This window comes from Musa acuminata, chromosome BXJ3-9 (assembly GCF_036884655.1).
Source record: "Musa acuminata AAA Group cultivar baxijiao chromosome BXJ3-9, Cavendish_Baxijiao_AAA, whole genome shotgun sequence".
Classification (NCBI taxonomy): domain Eukaryota; kingdom Viridiplantae; phylum Streptophyta; class Magnoliopsida; order Zingiberales; family Musaceae; genus Musa; species Musa acuminata.
In genome coordinates this window covers 1,442,018-1,462,354 of record NC_088357.1, presented here as the reverse complement: position 1 = coordinate 1,462,354, position 20,337 = coordinate 1,442,018, and the positions used below count along the sequence as shown (strand labels likewise).

General features: G+C 35.3%; 2 protein-coding genes and 1 pseudogene across 2 annotated transcripts; 2 read left to right on the top strand and 1 right to left on the bottom strand.

Moving 5' to 3' along the window:
* Positions 1-2,341: 2,341 nt before the first annotated feature.
* Positions 2,342-6,575, bottom strand: LOC103996723 (GDSL esterase/lipase ACHE). The gene is made up of 5 exons (XM_009417695.3): positions 6,210-6,575; positions 3,479-3,688; positions 3,220-3,386; positions 2,849-3,119; positions 2,342-2,759 (listed from the first exon to the last, which is right to left on the bottom strand). Exons 1-5 carry the CDS (start codon positions 6,439-6,441, stop codon positions 2,494-2,496), a joined length of 1,146 nt encoding a protein of 381 aa, XP_009415970.2. The 5' UTR covers positions 6,442-6,575; the 3' UTR covers positions 2,342-2,493.
* Positions 6,576-11,785: 5,210 nt separating this feature from the next.
* Positions 11,786-12,494, top strand: LOC103997217 (uncharacterized). The gene has a single exon (XM_009418388.3). The coding sequence runs from the start codon at positions 11,887-11,889 to the stop codon at positions 12,364-12,366; it is 480 nt and encodes a 159-aa protein (XP_009416663.2). The 5' UTR covers positions 11,786-11,886; the 3' UTR covers positions 12,367-12,494.
* Positions 12,495-13,863: 1,369 nt separating this feature from the next.
* LOC135649255 (uncharacterized) lies at positions 13,864-18,972 on the top strand (annotated as a pseudogene).
* The last annotated feature ends 1,365 nt before the right edge of the window (positions 18,973-20,337 follow it).

Below are 20,337 nucleotides of genomic sequence, written 5' to 3'. Positions count from 1 at the left end.
CAAACTTCTACAGGATGCATGTTGAGGCAGGAGACAATTCTGGAGAGAGAGAGAGAGAGAGAGAGATGGTCTGCAAGTCCACCCTCAAGTTCCTTTTCCATTGTCAATATTGAAGCATCACTTTATCTGTAGCTGCCTGGCAAAAGACAAGGCAGTAGCTACAGCCATCAGGTATATAACAACAATATGAAAGCTAATCCCCACGTACTGTTCAAAGGTGGGTGAGCCTGTTCATCTGGGCTGTCACTTTATTCCTCTCAACATAGCGATTGCGTGAGCTAATCACATATTAGCAAGGTAAGACCTTTTTAGTATTTTGATTGTTAGACTAAAAAAATTATATTAAATTTTTTTATAATTATAAAAATAAAATATTTAATTTTATTTATTCTAATATTATCGATTTTATCGAAAAAATATAACGCATGACAATACATGTCAAAATGATATTAAAATAATAGACAAAAATATAATTTCAATGCCCTAATTACTTTTTCGATTATGGCGGACGACGACATCGTTAGGAGTCACGGGTGGTTTTTTGGTTGTTGTCCGTAAGAACGACGTAGTGGCCACGAGAACATTGGGGACTTCTGCGGTTTCTTATAGGGAGAGGAGGATAAGAAGAGAGAACGATGATAAGAGGTGAGGCAAAGGGAGAGAATGAAGAGGGCGATGCAGATGTTGACACTCTGCATTTGCGTCAATATCACTCGACATGCCGACACAGATACAAAGTGATGCCACCTTTCCCTGCATCGTTGTCAGCGTCGATACATGCATAAAGTGACATCACTCTTCCTCGCATCATTGTCAACGTCGACGCAAATGCCGAATGGCACTTTTGTCGTTCTGTATCTGCGTTGACGCCAACGTAGTTATTGAGCAGTAGCGACACAAATGTATAGCATTTACATCTGCATCATTCTCTTCCTCTTTTCCTTTTGTGTCACCTCTCATCGTCGCTCTCCCTCCTCATCCTCCTTCCCTTGTAAAAAGTCACAAAAGTCCCGAGCGTTCTCGTCGATCACTGCATCGTTCTCATCGACCACAACCACAACAACCACCCATGGCCCCCAATGATGTCATCGTTCGTCATCACTGAAAACGTAACTAAGATGTTAAAATTATCTTTTTACCCATCGTTTTCATGTCATTTCTGTGTTGTTACGGACTCTATCTTCCATCGGTAAAATCGACGATGTTATATGAATTAAATGAAGTTAAATATTTCACTTTGATAATTATATATATTTTAATATAAAATTTTAAAATCTAAAGATTAGAATATTAAAGATGTCAAACTATAAAGAATAATCTTTAATTAACTCGCATGCTATTCGAAAATGATCTTTGTGTTCAAGGCATTCATACGGTAAATGATTTTTTTTTAACAAAAGTATATTCATGACCTTCTTGATCATCTCAAAATACTTGAAACCAATATTATTATTACACCAATCTTTATAAGTGTTCCTGGTACCTTATTTGATAGTGTTAATCTCATTACGAACGAGAAGGCATATATCTCATTTATTTCTATGGAGAAAGAATTATGGATAGAAAGACAAGTGAGTGTGCTTATTTGCAAAGAGATTCAAATGTCCCCTTTTCCTCTTGCCCTTTTGTCGATTCTCTCAGTCTTATTATTAAGGCAAAAGCTGCAATAACTTGATAATATATTATCAACCTATACAACGATAAATTATATCAATTTATGCATAAACCTATTTTCAACCATTGAATAATCATTAAGATCATCATAATCCTCTCAATGTTTTAATAATATATTATCATGATTTTAAATCATAAAAATTATGATAACATATTATTATGATTTTCTCAAATAATGAGGATCATGATCTTAACGTAATTTCCTAAATTATGAAATAATGTAGATAAATATTTTATATTTATCATTGATTGAGAAAATTATATAATCTATTATTATGAAATTATTTAGATGAGTATTTTATATTTATTATTAATTAAAAATATATAATTATCATATATATATATATATATATATATTATAATCTATTATGAAATGACTAGTCATTTTGTTTCAGTTGTTATCAGCTTTATCTCAGTGCACTCCCTGCATTGCTTTGCACGCACACACTAGAAGAAAGCTCTACCATCAAGAAGTCGAGCACGCATGGTGGATGTAGCCTTTTGCCTTTGCAAAAGGAGAGGTGGTGGGCTTGGAAAGCGCAGTGGCTCCTGTAAAGTTCTGCAACTTTAGTTAGCGCCCAGCCTACAACTTCAGATGGCACAGAAGATAAAGATGATTGGCTTTACATGCAGTTGTGGCTGAATCCAATCTCATCACGCAGAGTAGTAGGGGAATTATGAGTTCCATTTCATCACAATTCATACCAGTAACACATGTATGTCATTGTCAAGTGCTGAGCACACTTGCTTGTGCTACCACAAAATCATCTGAATCACTCATGCAGCATTATTAGCAGCCTAATGGAAGAAAAGAGAGTCTCACTGGTTTTGCCTTTGACAAGCCATTCTCAGAGGGACTGGTGGGTCTGAGAATGCACCCTCCACTATTTGATCGTACACCCACTTGTTTGCAGCCTCTGTGTAGTGAACTCCATCCCAGCATATCCTCTTCAGAGGATCCCGGCATGCCTTCCCGACCAGGACTTCAGTGCCGTTGACTATGACCTTGGATCCACAGCCCCAGTGGATGTTGTAGTTGTACTTGCCACCGTGCCCGCAGCAAGCCACAAGAGGATGCTCAAAGCCTGCAAATTACAGCACTCCAACATTGTTCATCAGTATCTGAAGCCATGATTAAATTCAGCATTTGTTCAGCGTCGGTTGCAAGTCTTACTATGCTTCTTTGCTTGGCTTATGAGGGAGTACTTTATGGTGTAGACATCAACATAGGTGAATACCGCCTGAGGGAGGTCCTTCCTGAGCTGGGCTACAGTTTCCTTCAGTTTTGCGTTGAATAGCTGAGCCACATCATTGAAAGGAGCTCCACAACCGACATGGTCCACCTCGGGTGCCCTGATAGGATATCGGTCGAGAACGTAAGGCAGACAGCCAAAGGGACCTGTGTTATGGATCCAAAAGAATCTCCCACCTTGTCCATAGACACCCTGCACCAACTCAATCCAAGAATTTTGTCATCCTCTAACATTAATGAGGCGAGTATTTCTCATATTGTTTTTTCTCTCATGGTTTTCTGCTTCTTCATACCTTTATAACAACAGTGAATTTGTTGAGGATATCAGGAATGGTTGCTTTAACTTCATCAGTAGTCATGTTACTGACATAGCCTGAAGTGAGGTCATTTTGGCCGATGTCGAAGGTGTACAAAGCCTTAGAGAAGTAGTCCTCTGGAGGTAATTCATCTTTGAAGACTCCTGCAGAGAACAACCAAAGATTAATTGGCAAGTTTGTACATCATCACAAGGGGATCACTTGGTCGAGCTAAAAGTATATCTCTGGTACTTGCCTTTCTTGTAAGCTATCTGCGACCTAGATTTGAACTGTGCAAACTGCCAGGACTGCACATCCAAGGAGAAGGGGCTGTACCCAGTTTGAAATAAAGTTGTATTTTGTCGTTGGATTGTTGATCCTGCTGTAGCAAAATTGGCACCATGGGAGAAATTTGTCGCCACTGAATCAAGATATGCATTGAGGAAAGGAAGTCCAAGGCCCTGAGCTGAAGATCCAAACAAAAATTTGAACCTGGTTACTATTAGTTGAACACAATATATGGTTATCAATAATAGGATTGTTTCTGATGTAAGATAAACTCTCCTGAAAAGCCAAGTGGTTGTTGATTGTTGATGACTGACTCTCTTTCACATGTTTTTTTATGATTGCAGAGTGCAAAAATTCAATAGCAGTACTTGGTTAAGCCAGATATAGAAATTTCAAGGTGAACAACGATCAATCTGCCCTGACATATCTATCAATAAAAGGATGTCAGACAAACTTTCTCTCTAATATTCGGACTAAGTTCACGAGTCAATGCAATTGGGTGACCTTTTTGTCAAGGATTATGGATGGAAGCTGGCAACAGGACTCTATTGAAACACTAATTAAGGTTTAGGAAGTCAAATGATAAAAATCAAGCTTTGGGGAACCATTTGTCCAAAAAGTCAATAATTACTGATGTAATTAACCCCAACCATAAGCTTAATCTCTGCCTTCGATAAGGTGCAAGTTTGCTCCCTGGAAGTCTTAAATTGGAGTTTGAACAGAGGTTGAGCTTGATCTTACTCGGACCTAATACTCATAGCCAAAACCGACTTAAAGGTGAAAAATGGGCTCAGTCCACTTTTTCACAAGTAGGACTGAGAAGATTGCCCCGGTCCACTGATAACTAATGTTGACAACTAATAGTCTTTTGTGCTGACAGGGGGTACAAATGAATGTGATTTTTATAACACCTAAATATAGATATTAGAGATTTTGTTGTAGTTAAATAAATGCATATGTATATGCGCATAGGTGGAGGAAAGAAAAAGAAAATTTTAAGTCCACAATCTTATAACTTCAGATCAAATGTGAGAGCTCAAAACCAATGATCAGATCAAATACAATAAGCAAAATCCAAAATTTTTGAAAGGCTTGCAAACATGTCATTATTTTTGCATGTCCAACAACAGAGTATTAAAGCAATAATGCAAACATCATTTATTGCAGTAAACAATGATTTGGGACATTTCAAATAAAGAATATAACCAATGGCTGTATGCAGATATTTATTGGCATGTGTAGAAAATTTCAACAAATTAACTTGGTTGCTTTAATTGGTGAAATGTTTTGCAACATCAAAAATATTTATTTTTTAACTACTTGAACCTTTTTCTTTTCTAAATATAAAGTCAGATAATGCCAGTCTTCGATTTAGTTCTCCTATATCTATGTTCGTATAGATGTAGAATTAAGCAAGGATCTTAAGATGAATCCAATTATGAAAGAATCAATCATGAAATCTTCAAATTGCGGATCAACTCAAACATGATTTTGATATTTGGATAACCTAAAGATTCTAACATATCATCAATTGGAGAATAAAACAGGTAGTTTTAAATTTTTAATGACACAATACGTTTTTATTGGATGAAATTTTTTTAAAAAACTGAATTGATATAATTATCATTTAAAAGGATTTATATGAATGTTAATAACTTTTTATCATTAACTAAAGTATTCTAATCCATAGGTTTATGAATGAATATTTTATTGACTATTCATTTTATATTGATATGATTAACACACAAAATATATTCAATTAACATTTTATATCTGACTCCCAGTATCCAATAATGTGACTATCAATACCTAATTATTTGGTGCACACCAATCGTAAATGGTTGCAACCAAGGTTTTAAATCCCAATCCCATAATCTATCAGATTGGTATGACACCAACATACCAGGCAGCGTACCGACTCATATCAACTAAGTCGAGAAAATATTTAAAAGATAAAAGATCCATGTAGCCAACCCCAAAAGTTGGGACTTATGATTTTAACGTTGTTGTGGTAAAAGCCCAAATTACCCATCATTGTCTCTTTAGTGTGATATTACCTCCATACTTATACGATTGTTAGTAAGTCATTTCTAATACGACCATGCATCAATTTTCCCCAGTAATCAAACCGGCATTCACAAGCAGCCAACCAAAATCTGGCCCAGTGATCAAATTTGATAGATGAGATTAAGTGAACCCAGCCATAGTTGCAGCTGCAGATTGCTTACTGCAGAGCAAATGACATGACATCAATAACTCAACCAGTTACTTTGTGTCGGTTGTACATCTGTGATCCACATAAACTCTGCGCATGATAGTCAAAGACGTGTCTCAGGTCAAAGAAATGTGTCTCAAAGTCTTCCAATAGGTTTGGCCTGGCAAAGACAACTTTTCCCTGTTGATAAGATCTTAAAATGTGTACCATTTCAGTAGCTAGCAAAAAGACTCTTGGGTATCAGGCTGTGATGGTTAATAGCACTGATCTGGTGACTGCAATTGACAAAGTGTAGACTCAAAAACATGTTTTTAAGCTTATAGTGATATTTTAAATCCTCGATCTGTGGGAAAGGGATCCGATACACACTGATTGGGTACAGTAATATCATTTTACTACTGACAGAAAATTAGAGACTTGATTGTTTTTGTTGCAGCATTTCGCAGTGGCAAGTGAAAAGAAGAAGAAAACTGAGACAGCTTACCGATGAAGTCGATGATGAGGCGGCCGTCGCAGTATCTGCCGGCCGGCGCCCCGAAGAAGGTCTCGCCATGTGGCGGTGGAGCGGGGCCGAAGGCCGCCGACAGCCCTCCGGTGTCGGAGTTGGAGTCCCCAAAGTTGAAGATGGCCGGGAAGGCGCAGGGCGAGGGCGAAGCTGAGGTCTTCAGCAGCAGGACAGAGGTGAGTAGGAGAAGAAGGATGCGGTGAGAGGCCATTGGCAAGATGACAAGGGGGAGGACAATGGATGAGGAAGAGGCCCAGAAGAGCAGTAAAAGAAGGAAGGGTGAGCTGCGTGCCGCTCTCCTGCGGAGGTGGCCACAGTCTAAACAGAGAGAGAGAGAGAGAGAGAGAAGAGTTGATTGAGTTCACGTGCGTGAGGACGGGCAGTCATTTTGTTTTACTGCTCCTTTTATTGTATTGGTTTGCCGAGAAATATTCGCAACAATATTTAGCATGTGCGGAGTAATTAACATTACTTGTTTGTGTAGTATATTTTAGCACTTAACATAAATTAAATTATCATAAATAATATTTTATTTTATTTTATTTTATTTATTAACTTCCTTATGTAGTATGGTTAGGAAAATAATTAAAATTAATTTCTATAATCATTTGAATAAGTTAAGAATTTTATCAATTAATTTATTTCCTAATTAGTGATATATATTTTAGAAAATAAATGGTTAAAATTTTATTTTTGGGTGTGAAACATATAAAATAAATACTATAATTTTATCTTTATATGAAAATAAAATAAATATAAAATTATTCCTTACTTTTCGAGAAGAACCCATCTTCTCGAAGGGCTCCCCCTTAATTTTATCTTTACTAACTTCTCACCGAGCTTTAGGAGGAATGAAGAGAGGATCCTCCACGAGTAGTTTTTCTTCGTATTTTAAATTTTTTATTATAATTTTTATAAGTTTTATTATGTATAATAATAATTAAATTTTAAAATTTTATGAAGTAAAAAATTATAATTAAAATATGATATTAAAACAATGTATTAATTTAATGTTAATTCTAATTCATTTAATTATACATATTTATGTTTCAAATAATTATGTGTAAATTTTTATAATTTAATTAGATTTAAATTTGTATCATGAATTTAAATTAGTTATTTCATTAAAAAAATAGATTTGAGATTAATTGTTATTTTATAATATTTTAAATATTTTTTAAAATATTATAATATAATTTAATAAGGGATGTCAAATTATTGTCTGACTTAATTATATTGATTAGTCAGACTAGCTCATGTAGTAAAGTACCCCCCAACCCATGTGGTCGGGCATGTCACATTCTATATAGTCATATATGATTAAGCCCATGTGATTAGACATAGTTTAGTCCTTATGATCAAGTATAACCCGACCCATATGACCAAGTATAATCAAGCCTATCTAGTTAACCATGATCCAACCCACATAGCTAAGTATAGTGTATCACATAAGGTTAGGTATAGCATAACTTATATGACTCATCCACAACCAATAGTAATCCAATTTAGTAATAAGACTCATCCGATCCTATAAAGCTAAGCTTACCCAATTATATAATCGACATTAGATATGTCATTACCTCTTTATCCGAACATGTTGTATTTTAGTCCATCTATTACTTGGAATAGGCATGTGCAATGCATATAATCTAAGGCTCGGGTAGGTTAACTTAGTCTGAACTACCATTATGCAGTATGGTCTAATTCTCTCTCAACTTATTGGTTTGAACTTATTTAGTTAATTGAATTAAACATATTTGATTAGTTCAAGTGATTAATAGTTATTCCATACTATTTTCATTGATTTAAGGTTATTTGACTTAAATAAAATCAATCAAATTTAAATTAGACTAATTGGATTTATTCTTATGGATATGAGGTTACTGTTAATCTGGATGATCTTGGATCGATTCTTTATGGATATAAGGTTACCGTTGTTATGTCTTGATTGATTATGTTGAGTGATTAATATTGGAATTACAAGCCATAAAAGGAGTTATGGGCTCATTATAATATGGAGCCACGAATGAATATAGTATAGTAAATTATACATTAAGCAATCTCTCGTAATGTTTTATCATATTACTTCTTGAATACATGAATAGATCAATATAAATAAATGATCATTATTGTTTATGTATCAGAGTAGGATAATTTTTTTTAGGATTAGCGAACTGTTAAATGTTATGGTTAAATAGTTTCCTCATCCATTATTACGAGTAACGTGTCCCTATTTAGACAGGTGAAGAATATCACTTTATCTGTTGTTAGAAGTATGGTATGGATTCTCTTAATCCATTGTTGGGAGAAATTCATCATATATAGTATACATCACCATCTACTATTGAGAGTACAATATTAGGTATGATATACGTCTTTATTATCATATTGTTATATATGTCATCGAGATGTATTGTATGTGACTGATGCATAATTTTATTTATTGCATAAGAATTATTATTATTTTTAATATATAATTTCCTTAATAAATTGATATATTATTATTATTTTTTATCTTTATTATCATATTGTTATGTATGTCATTAAGATGTATTGCATATGATTGATGCATAATTTTATTTACTATATAAGGATTATCATTATTTTTAATATATACTTTTCTTAATAAATTGATATATTATTATTATTTTATATTAAATTATTGATTTATATATATATATATATATATTACGAGGATTAAAAATTATTTTTTATAATTTTATAAAGATTCCTGCTAATATATATGATCGATGTTGTGTTTGTTTTTATAATAATCTACTATTTTGTAATAGATATAAAGTGTAAGCTCAGAAAATTTTTCGTAACTTATGACCTTACTAAATAATACATGATTTTTTTTAATAAATTTTTTTAATATTATAAGAATAAAATTTTAAATGTAAAGAAAAAAAGGGTCTTCTGTAAATTAAATAATAATATGATGATTTAGTTTTTTTTTTAAAATGGGATATGACATTAATGGTTTAATCTATGAAGCGACCCAAATAGATCGAGACATGTTTGACACTAAAAAATTTCATAGGATAGATTCCATCAAAGTCAATAAATAAATCAAAATATAAGTTTTTAGAGATTGTTTTAGATATAGGATAGATGCCGAGATATAGCCAATAATTTACCTCACTTGCCACAAGCATTAAATTCACTCAACAAAGTCTGACATTTTCATACCCATTAAAGAAGGAAGGAAGAAGGGTCGGTTTGGTTCAATGATTGTCCGACCCAATTCTTGCATCCATCATTTTCAGTAAAAATATGCATAGAATAAAAGAAGCAAACAATGATTATTTAAAAAGAATTAAATAAAAAATGTGGTGGCGTTTGAGAGATTATTCTTGACTTATTTCTTGAAATTTAATACATGCTAAAGACACCCTCAATTAATCATTCAACTTACGAAACATGATAATATGAGATTGGAAGTATCTAATCTCTTTTTAACAAACTTCTTAATAATAATATGAGAATTATGATTAAGATTATTAAGATAAATTTTGATCATCAAATTGTTATGATGAGGTTGACTTGACTTCATTTGATTTTCCCTCAAATTTTATCATATTTAAAGCTTAAATGTGATTCACATTTTATCGATAAGTTAGAACGACTCTAAGATATCTCTCATAAGACTTGTGCTAAGGATCTATATGATGTCAAAATTAATATTTATCTTATTCAAGTAATAAAAAATTTAAAATTTAAAATATTTGATGATTTATTCTTTAGAGTGTGATGTGGTCTCAAGAGTCATAAAAAAATAATTATATCAATGAAGAATATTTTATTTTAAATATCATATTGATATAGTAGGTTTATTTAGCATGATGTCATTTTTCGATCAATCGAGTTTCATGTATCAAATTATTTTTAAATGTGTTAATTAATTTAATTAGTAAAGATTTTGATCGTAAATTTTTAAATTTAAAATATGACTTAACAACTTATTCTTTAAAAAAATTATACTAAGTTTCTACATAAGATTATTAATTTTTTTTTATCATATATCTTGATAAAAAAAATTTATAAGTTTAGATGGTTTTTTCCCATTTTTTCTAATTGCAATGATGAGAGTACAACATAAATCTCTAGTTTGACTCATTGTTCTTATGTTCGAGTAGTTCTTGGGGTTGCATGTGTACTTGGCCCGTAATGTTGTGTCGGACAGCTGGCGTTCTGAGCTGGCCTCCGTCCTTCGTGTCAGGCTGACTCGTCTTGTCTTCATCGAGTAAGGACGACTCCTCCCGTCGACGTCCCCTCCCACCTCACCCGGCTTTTATACCCATCGCTTTTACCTGGGTCACCCCACCCACTGGGCCGTAACGGCCCGCCAGAAACCCCCTGTATGTGGGCCCAGGACTGGTATTGAAAGGGGTAGAAGATTCCACGGTTCGTTTTTCGCTTTATTATTTATTTTATTTGTTTCTTTTTTCTATTTCCTAAATATGTTTTCATCGTAATTATTATCATCATGAAGGGGTTGAAATCGGCACTCGTGAAGTGACGACTCATACAAGATGTGATAATACTTCTATGTTTTGGGAAGCAGATGTCATGCAAGTTATCATCAACCTATTTACTTCCATGATTGTGATAGAGCACATCGGATGGATGAGTTTTCCAAATCCTATTTTAGAATACTAACAAATTCGATATTTGTTATGACAAAATGAAACTATTTAGATGTCAAATCCTATAAAATTATTATATCGAGAATATATTCAATAAAATCTCTTTAATGTTTAGGTCAATCTAAACCAATGAGATGTTCGTAGAACGTCGAGAGTTAGAAGAGAGGATATGAATTTGTTTGTTATGTGTACTTGAGATGGCTTTTATAGTATTATTTTTGGGCTGTTATACTTATAGGCACACATTGATATAAGGGACGATTACGCATATATTTTGATCCTAATAAAATCGTGCTATGTCGAATACGTAGGATGTGCGATAGTTGTGATGCTGTTAGTAACATCTTGTGAATAAGACTATGTCAACCACATGTAGTTGAAATGTTGGTCACTGATGTGTCAACCATATAGCATTAATGTATCGATCACTATCAATTATATGATGCCAAAGTAACGATTTAATATCAAGGTATTGACTATGTAGTGTCAAGATATTAATCATGTTGTGTCGATTTGACGATCATATAGTACTAAGATGTTGATCGTATAGCATCGAAGTATTGGCTACGATACGCTAAGATATTGCCAGGTGTCCACTAAAATGTCGACCACATAGCATTTAGCGTATTGACTATATAATTGTTAAAGTGTTGACTATGTCATTAGCAATTGGATTTGCAAGAACATTTTAAGGTACCAAAGGCAGCGATTTATTATGTTCACTTATTAAACATTGGTCCATCGAAATCTCATTCATTATAATTTTTGAATATATTAATCAGCCCAAAAATAAGGGTTTTATGAATTTTGAAATATGACTGTCCTAAAATAGCATCTTACAATAAAAAGATACAATTAATAAGACACTTCTTGACATAATTTTTATGTCGAATTAACAAGCGATACATCTCGTTCGACCACTTGATTTGGAAATTCCATCTCCACCGTCCAAAATCAACATTACAAGTCAACCAAGCGGCAAAACCTTATCTTCCTCTCAGAGAAACATGCGCCCCTTCTTCACCGCTGCAGTAGCCATGACAAAGCCGGAGCAGCAGCAGCAACGGCGGCATGTGGACGAGCAGGAGCTGGAGCTCCTCAAGGCGGTGGCGCAGGCGTGGCACGCGCAGTCCGGCAACCCCAAGCCGACCGACGAGTTCCACGCCCGGAGAGCCAGCTCCTCCCTCCGGCAGCCCACCCGGTTCAAGCTCGAGGCGGTGGCCATGGCCGCCAGGGCCGCCGAGTCCCACTGGGACTTCGCGCACTCCCTATGGGACTCCTACGAGATCGTGACCCTGTCGAAGAAGCTGGAGGCCAACGTCGCGTTGGACGACGTCCCCCCCTGGCAGAGCCCGCCCGAGTACGGCCGGCCCGACAAGCGATCCAGAGAGAGCAAGAACAGCCTGAGGAACCTCATCCACAGGTCTTCTTCCTCCACCAAGAGACATGACCTCGACGTGCAGAAAGTTACGAGAGAAGAACGATGATAGTATGGTGTTCATATTGTGACGGCTTCTTCATTTGTTGCTTACCGTATTACTTTACATGAGAATCTCGATCCTAGGTGTAATTTACATCAAAATCCTTAATTATAAAAGTGAAACATTTAACTCTACTTATCATAACATCATTAGTTTTATTGATAGAAATATAAAAATAATAATAATTTTAATATTTAAATTATGTTTTTAGTAATAATGGATGATGACATTATTGAAGCTACGAACAACTATTGTAGTTGAGGAAGGGCAACGATGAAATATGAGGCAAAGAGAGAGAAAAAAAAGGACGACATCTATATTGATGCCAATGCAGATGTAGGGCATCATCATCATTTTTTGTATTATTGTTAATGTCGACATAGATGTAAAATGGTACTATCTTTCTCTGCATTATTATCAATTCTAACGTAGATGTAGAGTAGTATCGCTCTGCATCTACGTCGGTGCCAATGCAAATATAGAACATTGTCATATACATCATCTTCTTCCTCCTCTCCATTTGTCTCATCTTTCATTGTCTCTCCCTCATCCATAATAACCACACGCGATCTCTAAATATGTCGTTATCCGTCACCATCGAAAGCGTAATTGAGATATTGAAATTATCTTTTTGCTCATTATTTTTATATTTCTGTTGGTAAAATCGGTAATACTAAATAGATATAATTACATAAGATAATATATAATTATTAGCTTCGTAGCTACATCATATAATTTATAATTGTCCATATCTATAATCTGTTAAATGATCCCTGTTACGTTCTATTTCTCCCATTCGTTCTCATCCCCATAGCTCAGCCCTGTAATACTACTACTTTGATGTGCTCATCTCCGCATAAACTTCAGACCGTATCAGTCTTCCTGACGTTTTATGACGTATCAGCTCCAATCTTACAACTCGGACAGGTGATTCAAATCTTAGTTTCTTTCATATAATTTAAGATAAAAATTAATATACACATTTTTATCCCTACAAGTAAACGATGATATATATATATATATATATATATATATATATATATATATATATATATATATATATATATATATATATAATGCAATCAAAATTTCACAGTTCGTAACACCGCACGTCGACAAATTCGCGACCAATGTTAACACTAAGCCCAAAACAAATATTAGAAGACAAAGAATAAAAAGAATAGTAAGAAATACCACTTAGCTTCGGGACCAAGAATCCAAAGCGACCTTCTTTCTCAACACATCACCAACCTTCTTAACGCACAACCACTTGTATATCTTACCCTTTTCTCTACCTGAATCCTAGGTGGTTCAAAGATTGGTCGTAACGCGGGTCCCGCGTGGACCCACTTACTCAATCCAATCGCATGGAAGGAATATCGGAGAGTAGGCGATGAACGGGTAACTGTCACTGCGCGTGAACGCCCGAACCACTAGGCTCGGTGGCTCGAGCCACAGTCTCGGGGGGGTTTTTCCCGCCGGAACAAATACTTCATGTGGTGGGCTGGAGAATGGCGACGACTGACGCCTCCTCGCTTCGTTCTCCCCGTTTCTAAGTAGCGCAGTCTCAGTCTCAGCTGATATCAAGAACTTGGGATGGCAAGGTGCGTTTGATATCATCATCTTGCAAGACTAGATTCTTCTGCTGTTGTTAGAAAGTGCATGCTTAGCTCAATTCTTGCTCATCGATGTGTAATTGCTGCGTGGCTGCTACGTTGATGATTGGGGCTTTTCGAGCCTCATCATTTTTCGTTATTAGTGGTGTTAAAAGGAGACGCTTCTGTTGATTTAAGTAGGATACGGCTTAGGGGATTCATTTATTGTGTAGGAGGCTTTGTGCATTTTGTCCATTTGGGGCACCGATTGAAGAAAGTCCGGACTTTCAATGGATTTCGTTGGTGGTTCGCTGAATGATTTTGCATTGGTGTAGTGGTTCATTGGTTGTGCCTGTTAATGTTCTTGGTTGTTCTGTTTTTTTGTCCTTTGCAACCTTGGATACCAGGTTTCGCGCATGGGAGATAGTCTATCTGTAAACATAGAGGTAAGATTGTGTACATTGAGCTTCTCCTTATCCCGTATTAGCAGGAATCTCATCCGCCCTTTTCTTTACATAACAATGGAGCTGCAAGAAATTATGGCTCTAGCATTGGAGCCGGTTGGGGTTTGCTTTAGCTTCCCTTTCTCGAGGTCTCTTTACCGAATTGAGGAGCTGAACATGTAAACGATGATTTGAGTGAATGGCAAATTCATATGTATGAGAAGAATGTGGCATATTGACATTCATAACTTTGATTTAGATTGCTAGAAGTTAGTGTGACAAGTCAATGAATAGAATTTATGGGTAGAGAAAAGTCATTCTAATGCTTGAAAGATCTGGGCACTGTTTCTAGTATTGCAAAATTGAAGTGTTTCAAAAGAAGAAAAAGAATCTTTTGAGGTAAGAAAGGGGAAAGAACGATTATGTGCATATGGTAAATGGATTAGGGATAAGGCATATACAGGGTCATATGGTAAACAGAACTTGATTTGATTCATCAAATGAACACCAATTACAATCAATTATGTGCCTTTTTTTTATTTTAGCATTCTTTGGGACCTAAATCCTAACTAAGCCAGCCAAAGACAAGCCTTTCTCTTAAAAAAAAGAAGGTAATCCATCTAAATCATATGTAAATAGACCTTTTGAACTTTCTAAGATCTAGTCGTGATTGCTTCATAACTTTTCTATGGGAATTTATACTTAAGATTTGATCCTTCAACATCAAAATGATCTAAAGTAAGATTCCAGAAGCATCTTAAGACAACCACAGAAATAATGGCAGGAAATGGAAAGCAACACTGGACTCAGTTTTGGACTCTGATAGAGTCAACTAAGTCCTGGGAAAAACTTGTTTTGCATCACAGAGATTCCAACCAAAGAAATTCGTATAGGATCAAATCCAATAACTTCAATAAGTACAGGATTTTCAATGTGTTGTGGAATAGTAATTCCATTTCCCTATACATTGGGCCTTTGAAATACCACTCTATTTTCAGCTGATAGCCAAATCAAGCTATGCTTATTCTTCTCACTGTCATTAGTCTAATTCTGACAAGATTAATTACGAACTAGAGGTTAGGCTTTGTGGAGAAAGACATGACTATTGGTCTTTATCTTGGTTGAGCTAAACAATATCTTGTGGCATAAGTGTTGCATTGAACTGATAACAAAAAAGAAAACCAGCAAAATCAATTCTTAAAGAAACTATGAAGTAGAATACAATTGCCATACTCGTTGAAGAGAGGCTTACCAACAATTTCAATGTAGCTTTTTAGTTTTTGTCAGGCTGAACTTCCTATTTGTCCTTCGATTATTCTTTGGTGTCCTATTTGTAGTAGATAGGGTCTAACAGATATATAAGCCCTAGACTTACAGTTCTGTCTTCCTCAATCTCTCCATTATTGGCCCCTGCTTTTGTGAGACATAGGGGGTTAATATTGTCTATTTCAAGTAACCATCTCAATCTTAATTACATGTTGAAAGTTTGAAATGAGCAAACTATGTGTTTTTAGGTTTACATGTTGAAACTAGTGCTTTGTGTGTATGCTTTATACCGAATTGTGAACTAACTTGTCTTCACTATGTTTATAATGCTTGCTTATACTCGAATTACTAAACGATTGCCTCATGTGTTAGACATATGTATGTATCCACTGTAAGTAGTTTTTTTTAATCTTTCTTTATATTTTATAGGACATGGCTTATCACTGGTAGGGGGATTGCGAGGAAAGTAAAGAATGCCAACTGCTTTGATAACGATCAAATCAAAGATTTAGGGGTAGGAGCAAATCGAGAGTGCCCTAATTGCAAGCATCTTATTGATAATAGCGATGTGAGTTCTCATCTGTCCACCATCACCATTTATACTCTTTGTTATATAATTCTGTTTTTGGCAATTTGTATTCATTACATTTTATTCATCTAAGGTTTTTAATCTTTTAACATATTTGATCAATTTGATTGAACTAATTTTCTTGTTGATGTATTAGATTCTTTCTTTTGTTCCTAGTGTTATGAAATGCCTCTTTAGAAAGAGATTTTCTATTTTTTAAAATATGTTAAGCAATATATTTAAGAATATATTTTTATTGTTAAGACTTTGCAATATATTTAAGCAGGATTTGTCGTGTTGTGGTATATTACTCAGTATGGGTGGTACGTATCGATCCAACAGGGGATCGATATATACGGTCTGTACCAGCCGGAATGGTCAAAATCTGATCATTATTAACAGATGGCTCATATCTGACCAGTTCCAATGGTTAGATCTATTTGAAAGGGTTTTTAAACTTTTTCCTCCCCCTCTTTCACGCCCTTTCATTCTCTCAAATTCATATATGATTGGAGCTCATCATCTTCCTAATTTTTGTATTATGGAGGACCTTACGGCCAACAGTAGTACGATAATTATTGGTCATTCTTCTCCAAGCAGTTGTATGGTGGTAAAAATAGAAGTTTCAACATTCTCCAATCTCCTCACCAATACATGCCACAATTGTACTTCCCTTAGGAATCGTCTTGGATATGTATGATTCATGACGATTAGATTATGACAATCATCACATTGATGCACCAATGACATATGATGCATTAATATATTATATCGTGGGATCAATTTCAGAATTGGGTCCAAAAAAATATCAAATTGATATGCATATACATAGGATTGATGACCTCGATCTATCGCCCATGGGGTTCTATCATTCTTTTTAGTGGTAGAACTAGGTATATCTATTGATCGATTATTTGATTCATTTAAATTTTAAAATTTAAATTGTTTAATACATAATCTAAAAATTCAATCATTTCATTATAGATAATTTAATATCAACAAAAGGATAGTCTGAAATGTACCCCAAAGTTTCTCCTTCAAGCCCGAAAAAATATATCATTATTTTTTCCTAATTTAGATTTTTTTGTTCAATTGATACTAAATTTATATTTATTTTCAACCTAAAATCCTAATTTATTTTTTTATTTTTCAGAAAATTTTGAAGTTATTTTTTGTCATTTTCCTATGTTGTCAGCACGTCCCAACATACTGACACACAATATACTGGTATGAGGCAGTACATATTGTACCACCGGTAAGCCAATATATCGGTTTGGAATAGTAAGGTGAATCTTGTATTTGAAGATAAAGAAGCAAAAAAACAAATATTGATTTTTTGGTCCCTATAAAAAATTGAGTATTAATATTTTATTTATACCCAATAGTCACATTAATGGTCAATAACTATTTCTAAAGATTTACTGTCCCAAAAATTGACCCATCTAATCAACAACTATATGTAAACAGTTTGAAAATCCATTAGTTGCTTTCCAGAACTGCTGGAGTTAGTAGTTAAGTTATTTTGGCCATTCGATTTTCTTTGTCTGCATTTCCAGAAATACTTCATGTTTCTACGTGGGTGAAATACACTGAAATACTTTCTATGTTGCATATGCCCCGTTGTTTTTTTTATCGATTTTTGTTAATTTACTTTCAAGTGGTCTTAACATATCCCTAATTTATTGTTGATAAAAACTTCAAGAATAACTTAAAATCACTGTGTGAATATTGCCAAAACTTGCTTGTTTTACAGGATCATCAGGCATTCTTGATGTCTGTATTTAAACCCCCTACTTTTGACCTCTTTTGGGCGTTGATTTTTGAATATTTTTGTCTCTCTATGCAGGTTACCTCGGTTTGGCCTGGACTTCCAGCTGGTGTTAGGTTTGATCCATCTGATGTTGAACTATTGGAACATCTAGCAGGAAAGATTGGTCTAGAGAATTCAAAGCTGCACATGTTGAATTCAAAAAAATTCAATATTTCTTCTGATTATCCATATTGGGCTTTCAGGAGGAACACTGTCCCAATTCAGGGGCTCCTCTTTTGCCGTTATCTATCAGTCAGTGGACGGGCGAAGTTGAAACCCCTGCACGCTGGGCGGGCGAATCTCAAGCTGTTGATGAGCCAGACCCAATCAATTTGCAGGAGTCATTGTTGTGCCATGAGGTCCTCGATTCTTTTCCTCATTTTGAGGACTCATCATTGCATGTAAACGGCACAAATCTCAACTGCGGCAGGAATGTGCCAGCTTCTGCGATCGACAGTACAGCCTGCGAATTCTCAGATCTCGACAACATACTAATCGATACACCACCAGACTTCCAGCTTTCTGTAAGATTCACTAGCCGTTGTTTGTATAAATCTTTAAAGAGGGTGTGTTCTCATATCTTCCCTGGATTGCAGGACTTGCAATTTGGCTCACAAGAAAGCTCAATGAGTTGGCTGGACCGATTCTAGATTCAACAGCGAGCGTCTCTCCTGATGATGCTCGAGTCGCTGCAGATTCTTGTAATCTCATGATCACCATGTTTTGAAATTGTATATAATGAAAGAGAAACACAGGACGCACACAAGACTCATAGTATCGATTTCTATCTTGGCTTATCATTGTTTGTGACATTTAAGCAAAAGGGAAGTTTGGGTTTAGTCAAAAGGAAATTCCACTCTTATCAATGTTCTAATGGTATTCAATGCGGCAAAATTCAATTGTTTCTGATGATGTATAAAATTATGTGGAATTTCTTAATAACTAGCTTACATTATGGTTTGAATATTCTTGTTGTGTTATTATAAACTCTTGTTCAAACATTGTTTTTTAGATCGAGAGCCATTTAATGTTCTCTAGCATTTTTTTAGATGATTCGTGGCGAATTTTTGTAAATACATCATCATTATTTAGTCATCATTTGTTCTTCCAATTCATTTATGTTTATTGTTCTATCCCTTGCAGGCAATTGGTATTCGTATCCTGTAAGACCTCAGAGTATTATCATAACGAGTAAATTAAGGTTGTTTAGGTATTATATATATATATATATTACCTCAGGATGTTAATGAGAATTTAAAGGTGCATATGAAATCTCAATACTTTGTGAGCATAATTGTTTATAAACGTACTTTTTTTATTACTATCATTCAAATCAAACACATTTATCTAATTATTTTGATCTTTTTTTAATCTGAAAACGCTTGACGAATCAATTAAACTAATAGCCATATATTTTCCCCGAACAAAATGCAGCCCAAAAAAGTTCACTAAGAGGTGGAAAAATCAATCCATCACACATGAATGATTAGAACAACAACAACAAAAATAAAAAAGTGTCAGTGAGACTGCAAGACCGGCCTGCAAAAGGAAACATGGGGTATTCGAGGGTCAAATCTCATCAATCCTTCGGATCCACACCGAGAGATCCCCATGCTGCCGTATAGAATCCTCCAGGGTGTATTCCACCCTCGTTCCTCCCATGCATGATTGATGGGACGTGCATCTATCTTGATGGCATTTCACTTCAGTCATTGTTGCCCTCCTCATTCGTACCATCAGCTTGTGGGTCACAGACGAAGACGCAACGAAAGCCAATAGAGAGAGAACAGCAGGTGCAGGTTGCCTTTCAACTCAAAGTCTTTTGTTCCCACGGATGCAACGCAATGCATGTGTGCAGCGTGTACTACTGCCAATAAATGGGTGCCTGTGGCGGCAGCCCGGAGCTTTTTTCTGCAAGTTTACGGTCCGCCGCCGCTCGCTCGCTCCCTCGCCTTTGCAAACTGGGAAGGCCAAGCGTGCACGTGAATCTGCAATGTCGACTGTGGAGCTGGTGACTCCTCCCTTCTCTGTTGTTTCCCTCCCTGCCTCGCTGGTTCCAGGACGCACGGTGCATGGCCATGGCTGCACTTCAAGTCAAAGTTAGACGCTGGTGGTTCTGTGTCTGAAATGACGTCTTCGGAGGCACTTGGGAGCGCAGCCGGTGTTTGAATTCTGGTGATGTGCAACACATGTTTCAGCACTCAGAACCTCTACGACTCTTTTACATCTCACGTTAGATTGGCTCCAGTATCATGATAAGCTATATGATCATGATTTAGGTAATTATATGATCAC

Excerpts from the sequence above, each read along its gene's own strand:
- LOC103996723 (XM_009417695.3), bottom strand. The coding sequence starts at position 6,441 with ATGGCCTCTCACCGCATCCTTCTTCTCCTACTCACCTCTGTCCTGCTG. Across the intron at positions 3,387-3,478 it reads GCAGATAGCTTACAAGAAAG|GAGTCTTCAAAGATGAATTA; the intron begins GCAAGTACCAGA and ends TGTTCTCTGCAG. Across the intron at positions 2,760-2,848 it reads AAGCCAAGCAAAGAAGCATA|GCTTTGAGCATCCTCTTGTG; the intron begins GTAAGACTTGCA and ends TGTAATTTGCAG.
- LOC103997217 (XM_009418388.3), top strand. The coding sequence starts at position 11,887 with ATGCGCCCCTTCTTCACCGCTGCAGTAGCCATGACAAAGCCGGAGCAG.